Raw genomic sequence first — 14,270 nt, forward strand, 5'->3', positions numbered from 1 at the left:
ATTTTTTTATTCAAGTTTTCGCAGGTGACATCCCAGCATATCAAAACTAGAAAAATTGTTTTGAGTTCGTTGGGCTATAACTAACGTTTTAGTCCTCCGAGTTACCTGATTTTGATCTTTTAATGATATGCAGACTTCTTTTAATAATTTTGTAAAATTTTATTGAAATCCCATTAATAATAGATTTTTTATTTAAGTCTTTGCTGGTGACGTCCCAGTACAGCAAAACTAGAAAAATTGTCTTGGATCGCTGGCCTATAACTCGCGTTTTAATGCTCCGATTTACATAATTTTAGCCTTAAATTAATCCTGTGACTTGCTTTAACATTCTTGTAAAATTTCATTCAAATTTCATTAATACCACATTTTTTATTCAAGTTTTTGCAGATGACGTCCCAGCACAGCAAAACCAGATAGATTGTTTTGAGTTCGTTGGCCTATAACTAACGTTTTAATCCTCCGACTTACTTGATTTTGGTCTTATAATAGTATGCAGACTTCTTTTAATATTTTTGTAAAATTTTATTGAAATTCCATTAATAATAGATTTTTTATTTAAGTTTTTGCAGGTGACGTCCCAGTACAGCAAAACTAGAAAAATTGTCTTGGCTCGCTGGCCTATAACTCGCGTTTTAATGCTCCGATTTACTTAACTTTAGCCTTAAATTAATCCTGTGACTTGCTTTAACATTCTTGTGAAATTTCATTCAAATTTCATTAATACCACATTTTTTTATTCAAGTTTTTGCAGATGACGTCCCAGCATAGCAAAACCAGATAGATTGTTTTGAGTTCGTTGGCTTATAACTAACGTTTTAATTCTCCGACTTACTTGATTTTAGTCTTATAATAATATTCAGACTTTTTTTAATAATTTTGTAAAATTTAATTGAAATTCCATTGATAATAGATTTTTTATTTAAGTTTTTGCAGGTGACGTCCCAGTACAGCAAAACTAGAAAAATTGTTTTGGATCCCTGGCCTATAACTCGCGTTTTAATGCTCCGATTTACATAATTTTAGCCCTAAATTAATCATGTGACTTGCTTTAACATTCTTATAAAATTTCATTCAAATTTCATTAATATCACATTTTTTATTCAAGTTTTTGCAGATGACGTCCCAGCACAGCAAAACCAGATAGATTGTTTTGAGTTCGTTGGCCTATAACTAATGTTTTAATTCTTCGACTTACTTGATTTTGGTCTTATAATAATATGCAGACTTCTTTTAATTATTTTATACAATTCTATTAAAATCCCATTAATAATAGATTTTTTATTCAAGTCTTTGCTGGTGACGTCCCAGTACAGCAAAACTACAAAAATTGTCTTGGCTCGCTGGCCTATAACTCGCGTTTTAATGCTCCGATTTACATCATTTTAGCCTTAAATTAATCCTGTGACTTGCTTTAACATTCTTGTGAAATTTCATTCAAATTTCATTAATACCACATTTTTTTATTCAAGTTTTTGCAGGTGACGTCCCAGCATAGCAAAACCAGATAGATTGTTTTGAGTTCGTTGGCTTATAACTAACGTTTTAATTCTCCGACTTACTTGATTTTAGTCTTATAATAATATGCAGACTTTTTTTAATAATTTTGTAAAATTTTATTGAAATCCCATTGATAATAGATTTTTTATTTAAATCTTTGCAGGTGACGTCCCAGTACGGCAAAACTAGAAAAATTGTCTTGGATCGCTGGCCTATAACTCGCGTTTTAATGCTCCGATTTACATAATTTTAGCCTTAAATTAATACTGTGATTTGCTTTAACATTTTTATGAAATTTCATTCACATTTCATTAATACCACATTTTTTTATTCAAGTTTTTGCAGGTGACGTCCCAGCATAGCAAAACCAGATAGATTGTTTTGAGTTCGTTGGCATATAACTAACGTTTTAGTCCTCCAACATCATGATTTGGATTTTATAATAATATGCAGACTTTTTTTAATAATTTTGTACAATTTTATTGAAATCCCATTAATAACAGATTTTTTTATTCAAGTCTTTGCAGGTGACGTCCCAGTACAGCAAAACTAGAAAAATTGTCTTGGATCGCTGGCCTATAACTCACGTTTTAATGCTCCGATTTACATAATTTTAGCCTTAAATTAATACTGTGACTTGCTTTAACATTCTTATGAAATTTCATTCACATTTCATTAATACCACATTTTTTATTCAAGTTTTTGCAGGTGACGTCCTAGCATATCAAAACTACAAAAATTGTTTTGAGTTCGTTGGCCTATAACTACCGTTTTAATTATCTTCTATTACAAACAACGTGTTTTTTTTAATGGGAGTTGTTTATGGCGTCTGACAGTAAACTTGACAGGTAAAAATGACAGCTATCAGACAACCCGTCCGCCATTTTAAGTTTAACAATAACCACATAGAAATGAAGCAAACATTTTTTCCAACATGGCACCCATCTGTTATTTTAAACATACGAACTATTATTCGTACTGTCTAAAGATAGTTAGTAGTAGTACTTTTAGATGTGGTTATAGGCCACACTCAAAATTCTAAAATAGGGTCAAAAGTTAACTCATCAATATTTTCGCGATTTTGTCATTAAACCACCCTATAAACTCTACATGGGTACCTATTAAAACAAATAAAAATTTTCCTAAATATCCAACAAAACCATAACCTACTCACAGGTCTAATTTACTTATATACTTAAATTGTAAAAAATATTCTGACTATCACGCGAACAGCACGTAAACCAACATCACAGCCAACATTCATATATTTATATTCGCATCAAAAATCTTAACCTAACCTCACTTTTCCTTAAATATGACTGTCCATATACCTAACCTCACTATGTCCGCCATTTTCTAAACTACTGAAAACCGGCACTCGACTTGCCGCGGCCAACATGGGCGGCCTTGCATGTCCGTTACTCATCTGCGCAACTCCTTTGGCCAGATTCGTTATGCCATTGACCATATGGTTGGCCACTTTTCCGTTGGCCATATGGGATATTCCGTTGGACACCCCGTTGCCAACCCTTTTGCTTATTGTGTCTATAACTGCCGGGGCTTCAAGGTCTTGTAAAGTCGCATCGCCATTGGATAAATGACCTAAAAAGATTTATTAGCGATCAAAGTACAAATATCCAGTTATCGGTTTACCATTTGACATGTGACCGTTTGGTATGTGACCATTGGTGGTGGTAGGTAAGTGTCCGTTAAGTTGTTGATGACTGCTTTCCAATTGGGCGGTCGGTTGGGTTTGTTGAATGTTTGCAAGCATATATTCCATGTGTTCTTTTACGACGTTTTTGAAGTCTTCTTGCACTGGAGCTGAATCGGTGTCTCCGTCTACCTGGAAGTGACCACAAAGGTTTTTTGATAACTAAAAACAAAAATTGAATATGGGATCTAATTAGGCCTTGAACTGCTTCCTAACACTTTTTCTTTTATATACTGATTAATATTGATCTAACATGGTTAATCGTTATAAAGTTGTAGATTTTTATGAGTTCTTCATAGACCATAAGAGTAATTTTTCCTATCAGAGTACTGGTTTTTGAGATACAACTACTGGAGATTTGTCTCGAGACAATCTAGGCCTTCAACTGCTTACTTACATTTTTTCTTTATATCTTGACTAATATTGGCCTGACAGTAGGTCAGAAAGTATTGTGAGTCAAAGTAAGTTACTCGCTTGAATAAATCCAGAGTATATTGATATTGAATTGGTTTGAAAGATTTGAGGGTGCTGATAGAGTTCTTGATAAATATTGACCTGAGGGTAAGTGAGGAAGTATTGTAAGTCATTGGTTCCAACAAATCCAGGGTATCTTCATAATTAAAAAGTAAACATGTTGGATCAGATTGAGTTGGTTTGATAAGCTCTGTGTGTGTTAATAATTGAAATAAATTGAAAGGTGGTGGGTTGGATAAGATTTGAGGGTGGTGATAACTAAAAAGAAAATAAAAAGATGGGTTGGATTGGATGGTTGGTTTTGGAAGGTGTGTTGAAACTTAAAAAAGATAAAATAGTCAGTTGATAATTTAAAAAAAAATCAAAAGGATAGTCCCTGTGCACAACAATATATAATAACATAAACTTTTAACTGGATCACTTAGCCTTGGAAGTTGGATTTATTTGGTGTGCCTGTAAAAAAATTAAAATTTTTCTTCAGTTGCATCATATATGGTTAGTCGAGTTGAAAATAAAATAATAAAATAAATAAGAGTTTGTTTAGAATGGAGAAGCCCTGGATGTGTTAATAATATAAATAAATTCAAAGTTATAATTGGATATGATTTGAGAGTGCTGATAACTAAATAGGAAAGAATTGGTTGATTATTAAGCCTTGAATTTGTTGATAAGTAAGAAATATCTGAGTTGAACATTTGATAAACCCTAGTAAGTTCGTAATTAAAACACATTGAAAAGGTTGCGTTGGATTCGGGTTGAGTTGGATGTCTGATAAGCCTGGACCGTGATAAGTAAAAATAACTGAAAAGGATTTAGGGTTATCAACAAAATTGAGAGAGTTGGTTTGAATAAGCCCTTGTGAATAAAAAGAGTTAAACATAAATTTCCAACTGCATAAGTTGGCCTTAAATTAGATTTTGTTAGTATAAATCGATAGTTGGTTGGATATCTGATAACTGAAGTGTTGGATTGGACAGAAATAAAAACATCATTTAATAATAAGCAATGCATGCATTAATAGTTAATCATTTAATGAAAAGTGTTGTTTGACCATCTCATGAGCTCTGGGTAGCCCGTGTATGTTAATTGATAAAAAGGAAAACGGTTTGGCTTAGATATCTGGTAAGCCCCATATACACGTCTGGCCAACTCAGGTCTTGTGGAAATAAATTTATTAACTTGCAAGTTACTCTCCCTTTTTTTATTTTAAGTTGAATATATAGAAAGTGGAAAGAAAGTGATGCGAAGCGCAAGTGGAGACGGGAAATCATTGTCGGCACCCAAGGAAAAAAATGGACAGTCGTGTATATACGTTCGATATCTGATTTAATGAAACAAAAAAATATTGTGAATATGTAAAGGATTTAGTTGGAAGTGGTTCGTGTTTCTTCATTTTAAATTCAACTTACTATTGTTAACCTTCCAATATTATCCATGGCCTTCAGCATCGGTAAAGATGATTGCCTAAATATTTCCAAACGTCTCCTAAACGCGGTCACGCTATCATCCAGACGACCCTTGCCCAGCTGCAACTTGGAGCAGTCCAGTAGGATGATCGTCGGCTTTTGCTTAAACTTCAAAAGAAAAAAAATACATTAAAATATGCGTAACCTTTAGAACCACGACTCCCATTTCAATAATTCAAACGGTTATTTTATCTATAGGAACAAGTACACCTGTTCCCATCAGAAATTCAATATTCCGGTAAAATTAAGCAAGTTCGGAATAGCGTATTCGTTTAAATAATTGATACAATAAATATGGGACTCGACCGGTTGTAGACGGGACACTTTTTCCTCCTGGTATAAGGCCAAGGAAAAAACAGCAGGAATTTCTAATGTCTTAATTCTGTTATAGTCGGGGTTATATAATTACGAGTTTGACGAAACTATTCTGGTATATATTATCGCTTGTAATAAAGAAGGGCAAACAAACATAATGGGTCACGCGAGGTCCTCTTTGGGCCTTTATTGAATTTTTCTCGCAGTTACCCCATTAAACACGAAAAGAATATTCTTATTATAAGAATGTACAAGCTTATTTGCTAAGTAGTTACCCTTTAGACCCACTCCGATTTCCTTTCCGAATAATACTGATTGACTACAATTCTGAAAGTAAGAGCTCAAGGTATGAATGGCTAAAGCCCATTCTGCGTATTTTTACCAGGAGCAACTCGAATGCTTTGGTGAGATTAAAGTAAACAACAGCTGACTCTGCTTAAAGCACTCAATTGTAACTTTGGGTAATTCCAGCATTGTATCTGTTACATAGGTCTGTAGTTAGCTGATGAGTATATAAACAATTATACTATTGGGTAGTATGACATGATATTCTCATTCTATTTAATTTCTAAAAAAGAACATAAAAAAAGGAATAGTGCAAGAACGATTAATACTAGGGATCTTAGACCAGGTCACACGCTTCTCGTGCTGGAGCCAGTGCAGGATATTTTTTAAAAGACAAAATATAGGGGGGCTCGGTTAGGTAAGTAAACAATAGGGAAAAAACAAAGGGATCTCCAAGTAACTAAAATTATTAACTAGTGCATAGACTTTCAAGTTATATTTTCCTTATTGACAATTTCAAAGAAAGTATGTTCATAATTCATGTACGTTTACTATACTCTGCTTCTTCTTATTGTGTTTTAAATTCAGTAACATAATTATTTATCACATTTGTTCAGACCCCCACTTAAATAATAAATTAAAGCAGCCATTTGCTGAGGATAACTTGTGATATTGCAAAACTTTTTACTAACACATGAAATTTGAACCACAGTCTTAAAATATAGTGTGAATTAATAAGAAAAAGGTTGGATACGGTCTTCAGGTAACCTAATAAGGAAGAGCTTAGTATTTGCAAATATTATTATATGTTAACTATAGAGCTCAAAAACCGACCGCTCAGATCAAATAAAATACTTTATCATTCGACGGCAAGGGCCTATGTGTCTGTATATAAGTTGGTAGCAGTGATAATTGACCAGGGTAACGACATGTTAAAACTTTCGACTTAACCACTTACCTTATTTTCAAACTCCAAAGCCTGATCCATATCCCTCGGAAACCCGTCCAAAATAATCCCTTTGGCATCAGCGTTACTCTCCATGATGGTATCCACGTGCTTCATCACGGTTTCCGAAGGCACCAGGTCACCATTACTGATACACTCTTTCAGTTTCGTTATTTCTTTTCTCGAAAGAGGCTGACTGGACTCTGCTTGCGCTCTAAAATCGATAGTTTCATAAAATATTATTCGCTCTTAAAATTCGTTTTTATTCACCTTAAAAGCTTTCCGAGACTGATGTGGGTCCATCCGTTATCTTTCGCTGCCGATGAGCATAAGGCGGCTTTGTTACTTCCAGGACCTCCGATAACCCACAAAACCGGAGGATAAGTGAGAGGTTTTACTGGAGAATTGAAGTTAGGAACTGAATTGTGGCCGACTGATATCACTTGGGTCTTGGGTCGGTCTGGGGATGAAACGGTTTCTCTTTGGGAGTTTATGGGACCGGTTGTTTGATGGTTGGTTTGCTGTAAAAGACAGTCAGATGATGGTCATTTAGTAAGAAAATATGTATAATAGAGAAAAGTTTAAAATCAAGAAAAATTATTTTGAAAAGCATGGAAAACGTGAGATATTAAGTTGCCTGACAAATTATTACAAAAGCCTAAGGTTATCAAAATCTGTAGTGATGTAAAATTTCCGAAACATTTAAAAGCCGCGACTATTTTTGGAAGCTTTTGAGAACTGTTCACAATTCCTTCCAAAAGTTATGGAAACATTATTTCTTTATTAAATTTAGAGTTAAATAAAACAAATTAATAGTAAGATTTGTTTATAGTGTTGTAATGCACTGACTTCATATAGACTATTTTTTTTTGTAAAATCTGTTAAACATAAAACATTTATATTCATAACAAACGAAAACAATTTTAAACAAACAAAATTATATTTATAAGAACACTAACAAAAAATATTTTGAACTTATTCAGGCAGTATTTTTATTTTTAAAATAGTAATTAAAAATAATATGTATGCATATAGGTATTTAAAAATAATGTATTTTTATTAAAGTTAATTACATATGAGTAAACAGGTTATCAATTAATACTAATACAAAAAGTTATCTAATAGAAACAAATTCTAAGCAAAAATACCTATTAACTAATTTATAATATACATATAAAGCAAGGATATGAGAAACAAATACACATTACAATAAAATACGTCTGGCTTTTAAAGATGCAAACTCGTTTATCATTTCATTGTGATCAATGGCTTCACAAATCTGGTTTTCAATCGAGATAATTGCTAAATCCAATAATCGTTCTTGGGACATAGAAGTTCTTAAATAATTTTTTATAATTTTTAATTTCGAGAAACTTCTTTCTCCCGACGCCACCGATATAGGTAAACACAAAAATATTCTGAGGGCTATAAATAAACTTGGAAACAAATATATTAGGTTATTTTTGGTAATATAATTTAAAACGTTTATAGGTGAGTCTGCATCTGTTTTATATTAAGGGTTAAGAGTTTTGTAAGACACGATTTCATTATGCAAATCGATTCCATCAACGTCTTTATATATCTTTTCTTCTTTTTGAATTTGCAAAGCTATGTCTAAATCCATGCACGATAATCTTATTACTTCTGAATCTAAATTTTGAAAATTGCATAAAAACCCAAATAAATTATTAAGTTGAGAAATTCCCTCAAAACGTCTCTGTAAAGATTGAATTGTGGTATCCAAAATTTGATAATAAAAATTTATTTTAAATTGTTGTTTTGGATCGAAAACAATTTCATCAGTACTTTCATATGAAAACTGATTTTTGTTTTTTTTTTGTCGTACTAAGGGAAACACTGGCTCTATATCAATCTTGGGGGCTTCTGCTACAGCTTCACTGATAAAAACATCAAAATCATTATCTGACCGTTTTTCAGTAAAATAACTAATAACATTTTTGACTCCTTTATAACATTTATCCAAATTTAAATTTGGATTTTGGAGCATCTTGCTTATCTTATTAATTTTTAATAAGAAATCATGCCAAATTACAAGAGAACAAATAAATTTAAAAGTTTTTATTTTAGCTAATAATAACTGTGCCATGTGTTTCGTATTCATATCTCTTGAATTATCTTTTTTTAAATAATGTAAACTTACACAAATTTCATATAATTGATATCTTAAAAGACAACTCTTGGATAATGGAAAAAAACCAACAGTTTCATATGTAATTTTAGCTGCATCATTAACGGTTAAATTTAATGTGTGGGCTGAACAAGGCACAAACATTGCTCTGGCATTAACATTTCGAATTTGAGTTTGAAGACCTACATGTTTACCAGACATATTTGCACCATTATCATTACCCTGACCCCTCATATCCTGTAAATCTATATCAAATTTTGGAAGTATTTGTTTCGTTAAAAATGTGAAAAGTCCTTCGCCTGTTGTATTTGTAACTTGAAAAAATCCTAAAAAATATTCCCTAATTTCGACTTCTTGTGCTGAACAATGAACAAATCGTATAACAAAAGCAAGGTACTCAACATGGCTAGCATCAGGAGTTCCATCTAAAATTATAGAGTAATATTTTGCTGTTTTTAGACAGTTTAAAATTTAACGCTGAACATTTTTTGATAGTAAACTAATTAATTCATTTTGAAAAGTATTTCCCAAATAATGAAGCATATTTTGGTTTAGTTGTTTAGATGTTCTAATATTATTTAAATCTTTGAATATAACTGAATCGAATTTTGCTAACATTTCAATTAATTTAAAAAAAATTTCATTATTAGGGTGGCAAAGTTTTTGAGTGCCGCCTCTAAACGCTAAATTTAGACCAACTAAATACTGTACAATACAAATCATTCTTTTAATAATCGCACGCCAATCGTTCTTTTTCCATTTCAAAATGCTTTTACTGTACTTGATCAATAGTATATTTTTTAACCAAACGAGTTTTTAGTTCATACCATTTTTGTGCGCATTTCAGATGTTCCATACCATTTTCGTGACGAGAGAGATTAACAGATAAGTGTCTCCAATTAGAATAACCAAACATTAACAAAAAATACAGAAAACAGCATTTACTTTTTTTGAATAAACTAACCAATCCCTATTTACTTTCTCGCTGTTTGCCAATGTTCTCATATATTGCGTGGTTGAAAATTTTCTGCCAGTTTCATCGACGGGGAAGTTTTCTGTAATCTGAATACCGCCTTTTGAGACAATTATTTCAGTTAAACGGTGACCTAAAAGATTTGGCCACGTAGCGAGATCGGAAAAATCAACATCTACTGCTATGACCGCTTCAGTAACATTCCCTTAATTAGTGTTGTTTCTAAAATATCTTCTTATTCAATAGACGTTGATGGCTGCTGATCATCAATGTGTAATTGCTTAGGTAGAGTCAGGGGGGCTCAGCATTCGATGGTAATGTATTCGGATTTGAACACTTTACTCCTAAAAACTTTGTTATAGATCCCTTGAGTTTTTCATTCTCTAATTCTCTCTCCAATCTACGTTTTTTTATTCTGAGCGCCAGGTAATTTCTTCTTGTGCCGTCACTCATTTTCTAATTCAAAAAAGAAAAAAAAGGTCAAGTGCGAGAGATCTCAGGGGCCTGGATTTTAAATAATGTTAATTATACATTAACTATTCATAAATTATTGAGTCAAATTTATAAATTCATATACATATGTATGTATATATCACTTATTAGCAAGAACTATTTTTTATACAATCGTCCAACAGTTTTTTTGCAAAAACTTATTTAACGAGTTGTAGTTTTAATTTTTTGTATTATAAACCAATTAAAATACATAAATGATAACTAAAACAACTTTATAAAAATTCAAATTTCCAACCTTTTGCATGTGTTACATACAGAATTTTTCTAAAAACATTATTTTATATGATATTGAGTTTATTTAATTTTATATTAACACTTATCATATTTAAAATTTATTGATAATCAGTTTTATTACAAATAATACATACTTACTTGCAATACTCACTTTGCCAAACACTAAACTCAAAAACAAAATATGTAATTATTAAATCAATATTATTAACTAAACACTAAACTGACTACGTTTTTATTTTAATATTTGACTAGGGTTGCCGTTGCCAAAAGAATACTAAAAACAAGCAAAAATTAATTTTATTCTGACTCGCGCGTGGCTTTTCTTTATGGGCTTTTAAAAAAGAAATAATACAGGCGCTCAAAAAAAAAAAACAATAAACAAAGCCCGACTCCAAACGTGCCGCTATCGACTTAAAACCGAGGCGGTTGCTTTTGATAATATTCATTTTTTCCCGTTCTTGCAACTTGCAATAATCAATGTCCCCTAAACTTATAAAGATTGATATTGTTTTCCTATTGAGTTCGATTATATAGATAATAGTAATATTCTACATAATATAAGTCTTTGTTTATGACAGACGTGTCGATGCAAGATCAAATGTGCGCCCCTAACTTTTGTCGCCTGCGTGCAGTGCATTCGCTGCATACCTGCCAGGAACGGGCCTGTATTCAGGTACCTTGCATAGGAACAGGAACTTCTTTCTTAACCCATTAGACAATTAGGTAATTTAACAATTACTACAAAGCAATTACATCACTCTTTGAAAAAATTATATGTAAAAAATAACGCAAAAGCTCAAAAAAGTTTATTTTAATGTATCCTGGGCCCATAAATCAGAGAAATCTTCTTTACCCAAGCTTGACTCTGTATCGTAGAGAGTAGAGGCTGAGGAGTCACTCTCTGTTTCGCTTAGTTCATAATTTAGTAATATAGGTGTAGGTATTTGCTCTGGATCTTGCTCTATTAGATGAATTGTAGTAAATGGCTCCTCACATACCGCTCTTTTGCTATCTTTATGCAAATTGTTTAAGAGCTTTTATTATGAGCGACATACATACGTTTCCCTATCCTTTTAGTGTGGATAACCCACATATATTCATAATATCCTGACGTATGTACATAAAATGTTTATTTTTAATGCTGTGTTTATTTTATGGATATGAAATAAATATACATTTGTCACACACTAGGTAATACATAGAATATACTATTAGTATGTACAGTGTATATCCTGAATATACTAAATATTTAAACTATATCCAAGGGTTATATTTTATAGATGTCTCATAAACATCTATTATATTCTGTATCTATTACATGTATCTTTTTAGAATATACAAATACATTTTTAATATTCCAGGATACATAATACATATTTCTAAGGTATATATAGGTACATATTTCCATGAAACATGTTCTGGATATATCATATATGCATAATTTCTTAGGTAGCAACATGAGGTCTTGAATACGTCGGTTTTACGGTCGTAACGTACAAATGTCACATCCGAAATGAAGTCCTAAATAAAGGCTAAAAGACGTCTTAAACGGAATTGAAAAAGGTTTCTGGAAGACGTCAAATACTTACATAGGACGACATTTAACGACTAATAGTACGTAATTTTAAGGTCTTAGAATAGTTTTTGAGAACTTGAATATTAAGAAAAAATATTTTTAGAACAGAACATTATAAATAGAAGTAAATATTACATTATAACCAATGTAGTTTTTTACATACACTTATATAAAAAATATTAAAAATTATATATTGTTCTTAAGGGATTCTAATAGAAATTAATAATTTTATTGATTAACTTAGAATTAAATTAAATAACAAAATGTGAAAAGAATGATTCCCTTTGCCAAACGAAGTTTGGAGAGTGTGAAGATACACTGAAATTACACATAATATAAAGAGTGTAAATAAATAGATGCGAAAAAATTGAGAGGTTGATTCTTGGGTAAATTTTAAGTGAAAACTTTTGAGATACTGGATGGTAAAGATTGAAAAAAAATATTTTCAACATTTTTTATAATTATTTAATATATTTTTCTTTTATTTGGTTTAAAACAAATATTAGAATCACATCTAAATATTAATAATAAACACATAATATATTTAGGTAGATCAATTTAATTTTTTTAATCGAATACGCAACCTCGGACAAAAGAAAGTCAGCAGATCAGATTTGCTCAAAAATAAATGAAAATGACAAAAAAAAAATAGCGTACCACATTTTTCATCAAAAATATTTAGTTTAAACTTTACACGAACGTCACTGCTACAAATTTTAAAAAATACTGAGCCTCAGAAAATGCCTTTTGATACATAGAAAATGCATACCAAAAATTACTAAAATATCTATAAAAGTTTCACAGGTATTCTAAAAAAAAATATATTTTTCTTCAGTCTTTACTACCCATATCTCAAAAGTTAGTACTTTTAGGGCATACGTTCATAAAAAGTTTTTTTCTTAAAATTTACCCAAGAATCAGCCCCTGAATTTTTTTGCATCTATTTATTTACACTCTGTATATACATAGAATATACACGATATTTTTTGCACTTTCTGGACTTTATAGGTATATACAGTGGATATCGCATGCTATGTGGGAAATGAGTATATATACACATTTTTTTTTCGAAAGAAGAAATTTCCCAATGTTCGCATGGAAATATTCTCGGCTCACTTCACTGTGGAAAAAGTATTTAAAATCTCGGAAAAAGATTTCAAGTCCCTGGAAGAAACATGAAAAATTATTTCAAATCCCTGGAAAGTTAATTTAAAGTCCTGGCAAGTATGAAAACTCATTTCAAGTGGAAACTCTAGTTTACTAACTAGAGGGAGAAGTAGGAGAAACCCAATCGTTCTCTTTTTAACCTTTGACTTAGATTTCCTATTGTAAGTCAGTATATTGATTTTTGCACTCAAGATCTGTTTAATGTATAGGTGTGTATACAGGTATTACAGAATAAGATGCTAATCCTTGTAAATTGTAAATTAAGCGATGTACTAAACCCCTTAACTTTTGAGCTACAAGGTGTTAAAATCTTAAGAAAAAAAATCGTTTCTTCATCATAACTGTAATAACTTCCTAGATATGTTTATGAAACTTAGCACACACCCTCTGAGTACCAACAGCCATTTTTTGATTTAGGAATTTTTTTAAAATTTTAACCAGTGGCGTCTTTATAGGTACCTAAACTAAATATTTTTGAAAAATATTATGTACGCCACACCTCTCCGTAAAATAAAAACTATTTTTATAATCCCCACTTATTTTAGGGTAAATTTGATTTTTGTACTTCTTTTCGTACGCTACACTCTTAAAAATAGGTGAATAAAAATTCAACATTTGTATAGATTTTACATACAATTTGATTCTCGAAATGGTACAGAATCAATTTGTGTAGAATTTCTCTATGCTATTGTGTTTAAACAACTGTGGTTCTATAATCAACAAATTGTGTATCAATTTGATTTATTTTATTGTATATATAGTACACTATTTGTGTACTTAAATTCGACAATATTTTATATTTATTTAATATAATTGTTCAGTTTGCGTAATCTAGGTGACCCAAATAAGACGCTGGTATACTTAGTTTGATTTCGAAAAAAATCAATTTTTGGTGAAAAAATTCGATACGGAGGGGTATACCCGAAAAATGAAAAAAACCCAAACTTTGAAGGTCGATATC

The 14,270-nt window shown here is 31.3% G+C and overlaps 1 protein-coding gene across 1 annotated transcript in view; it reads right to left on the minus strand.

Annotated features, from left to right (window-relative positions):
- Window positions 1-1,926: 1,926 nt before the first annotated feature.
- LOC126743969 (adenylate kinase isoenzyme 5) overlaps window positions 1,927-14,270 on the minus strand; it is a 41,601-nt gene continuing 29,257 nt past the window's right edge. Inside the window, exons 7-11 of the mRNA XM_050451262.1 lie at window positions 6,968-7,218; window positions 6,710-6,911; window positions 5,095-5,259; window positions 3,151-3,343; window positions 1,927-3,099 (exon numbers count right to left, since the gene is read on the minus strand). Coding sequence (XP_050307219.1) covers window positions 2,807-3,099; window positions 3,151-3,343; window positions 5,095-5,259; window positions 6,710-6,911; window positions 6,968-7,218 — 1,104 coding nt within the window. The 3' untranslated portion in view covers window positions 1,927-2,806. The remainder of the gene's footprint in view (window positions 3,100-3,150; window positions 3,344-5,094; window positions 5,260-6,709; window positions 6,912-6,967; window positions 7,219-14,270) is intronic.

Source organism: Anthonomus grandis, chromosome 13 (assembly GCF_022605725.1).
Source record: "Anthonomus grandis grandis chromosome 13, icAntGran1.3, whole genome shotgun sequence".
Taxonomy (NCBI): domain Eukaryota; kingdom Metazoa; phylum Arthropoda; class Insecta; order Coleoptera; family Curculionidae; genus Anthonomus; species Anthonomus grandis.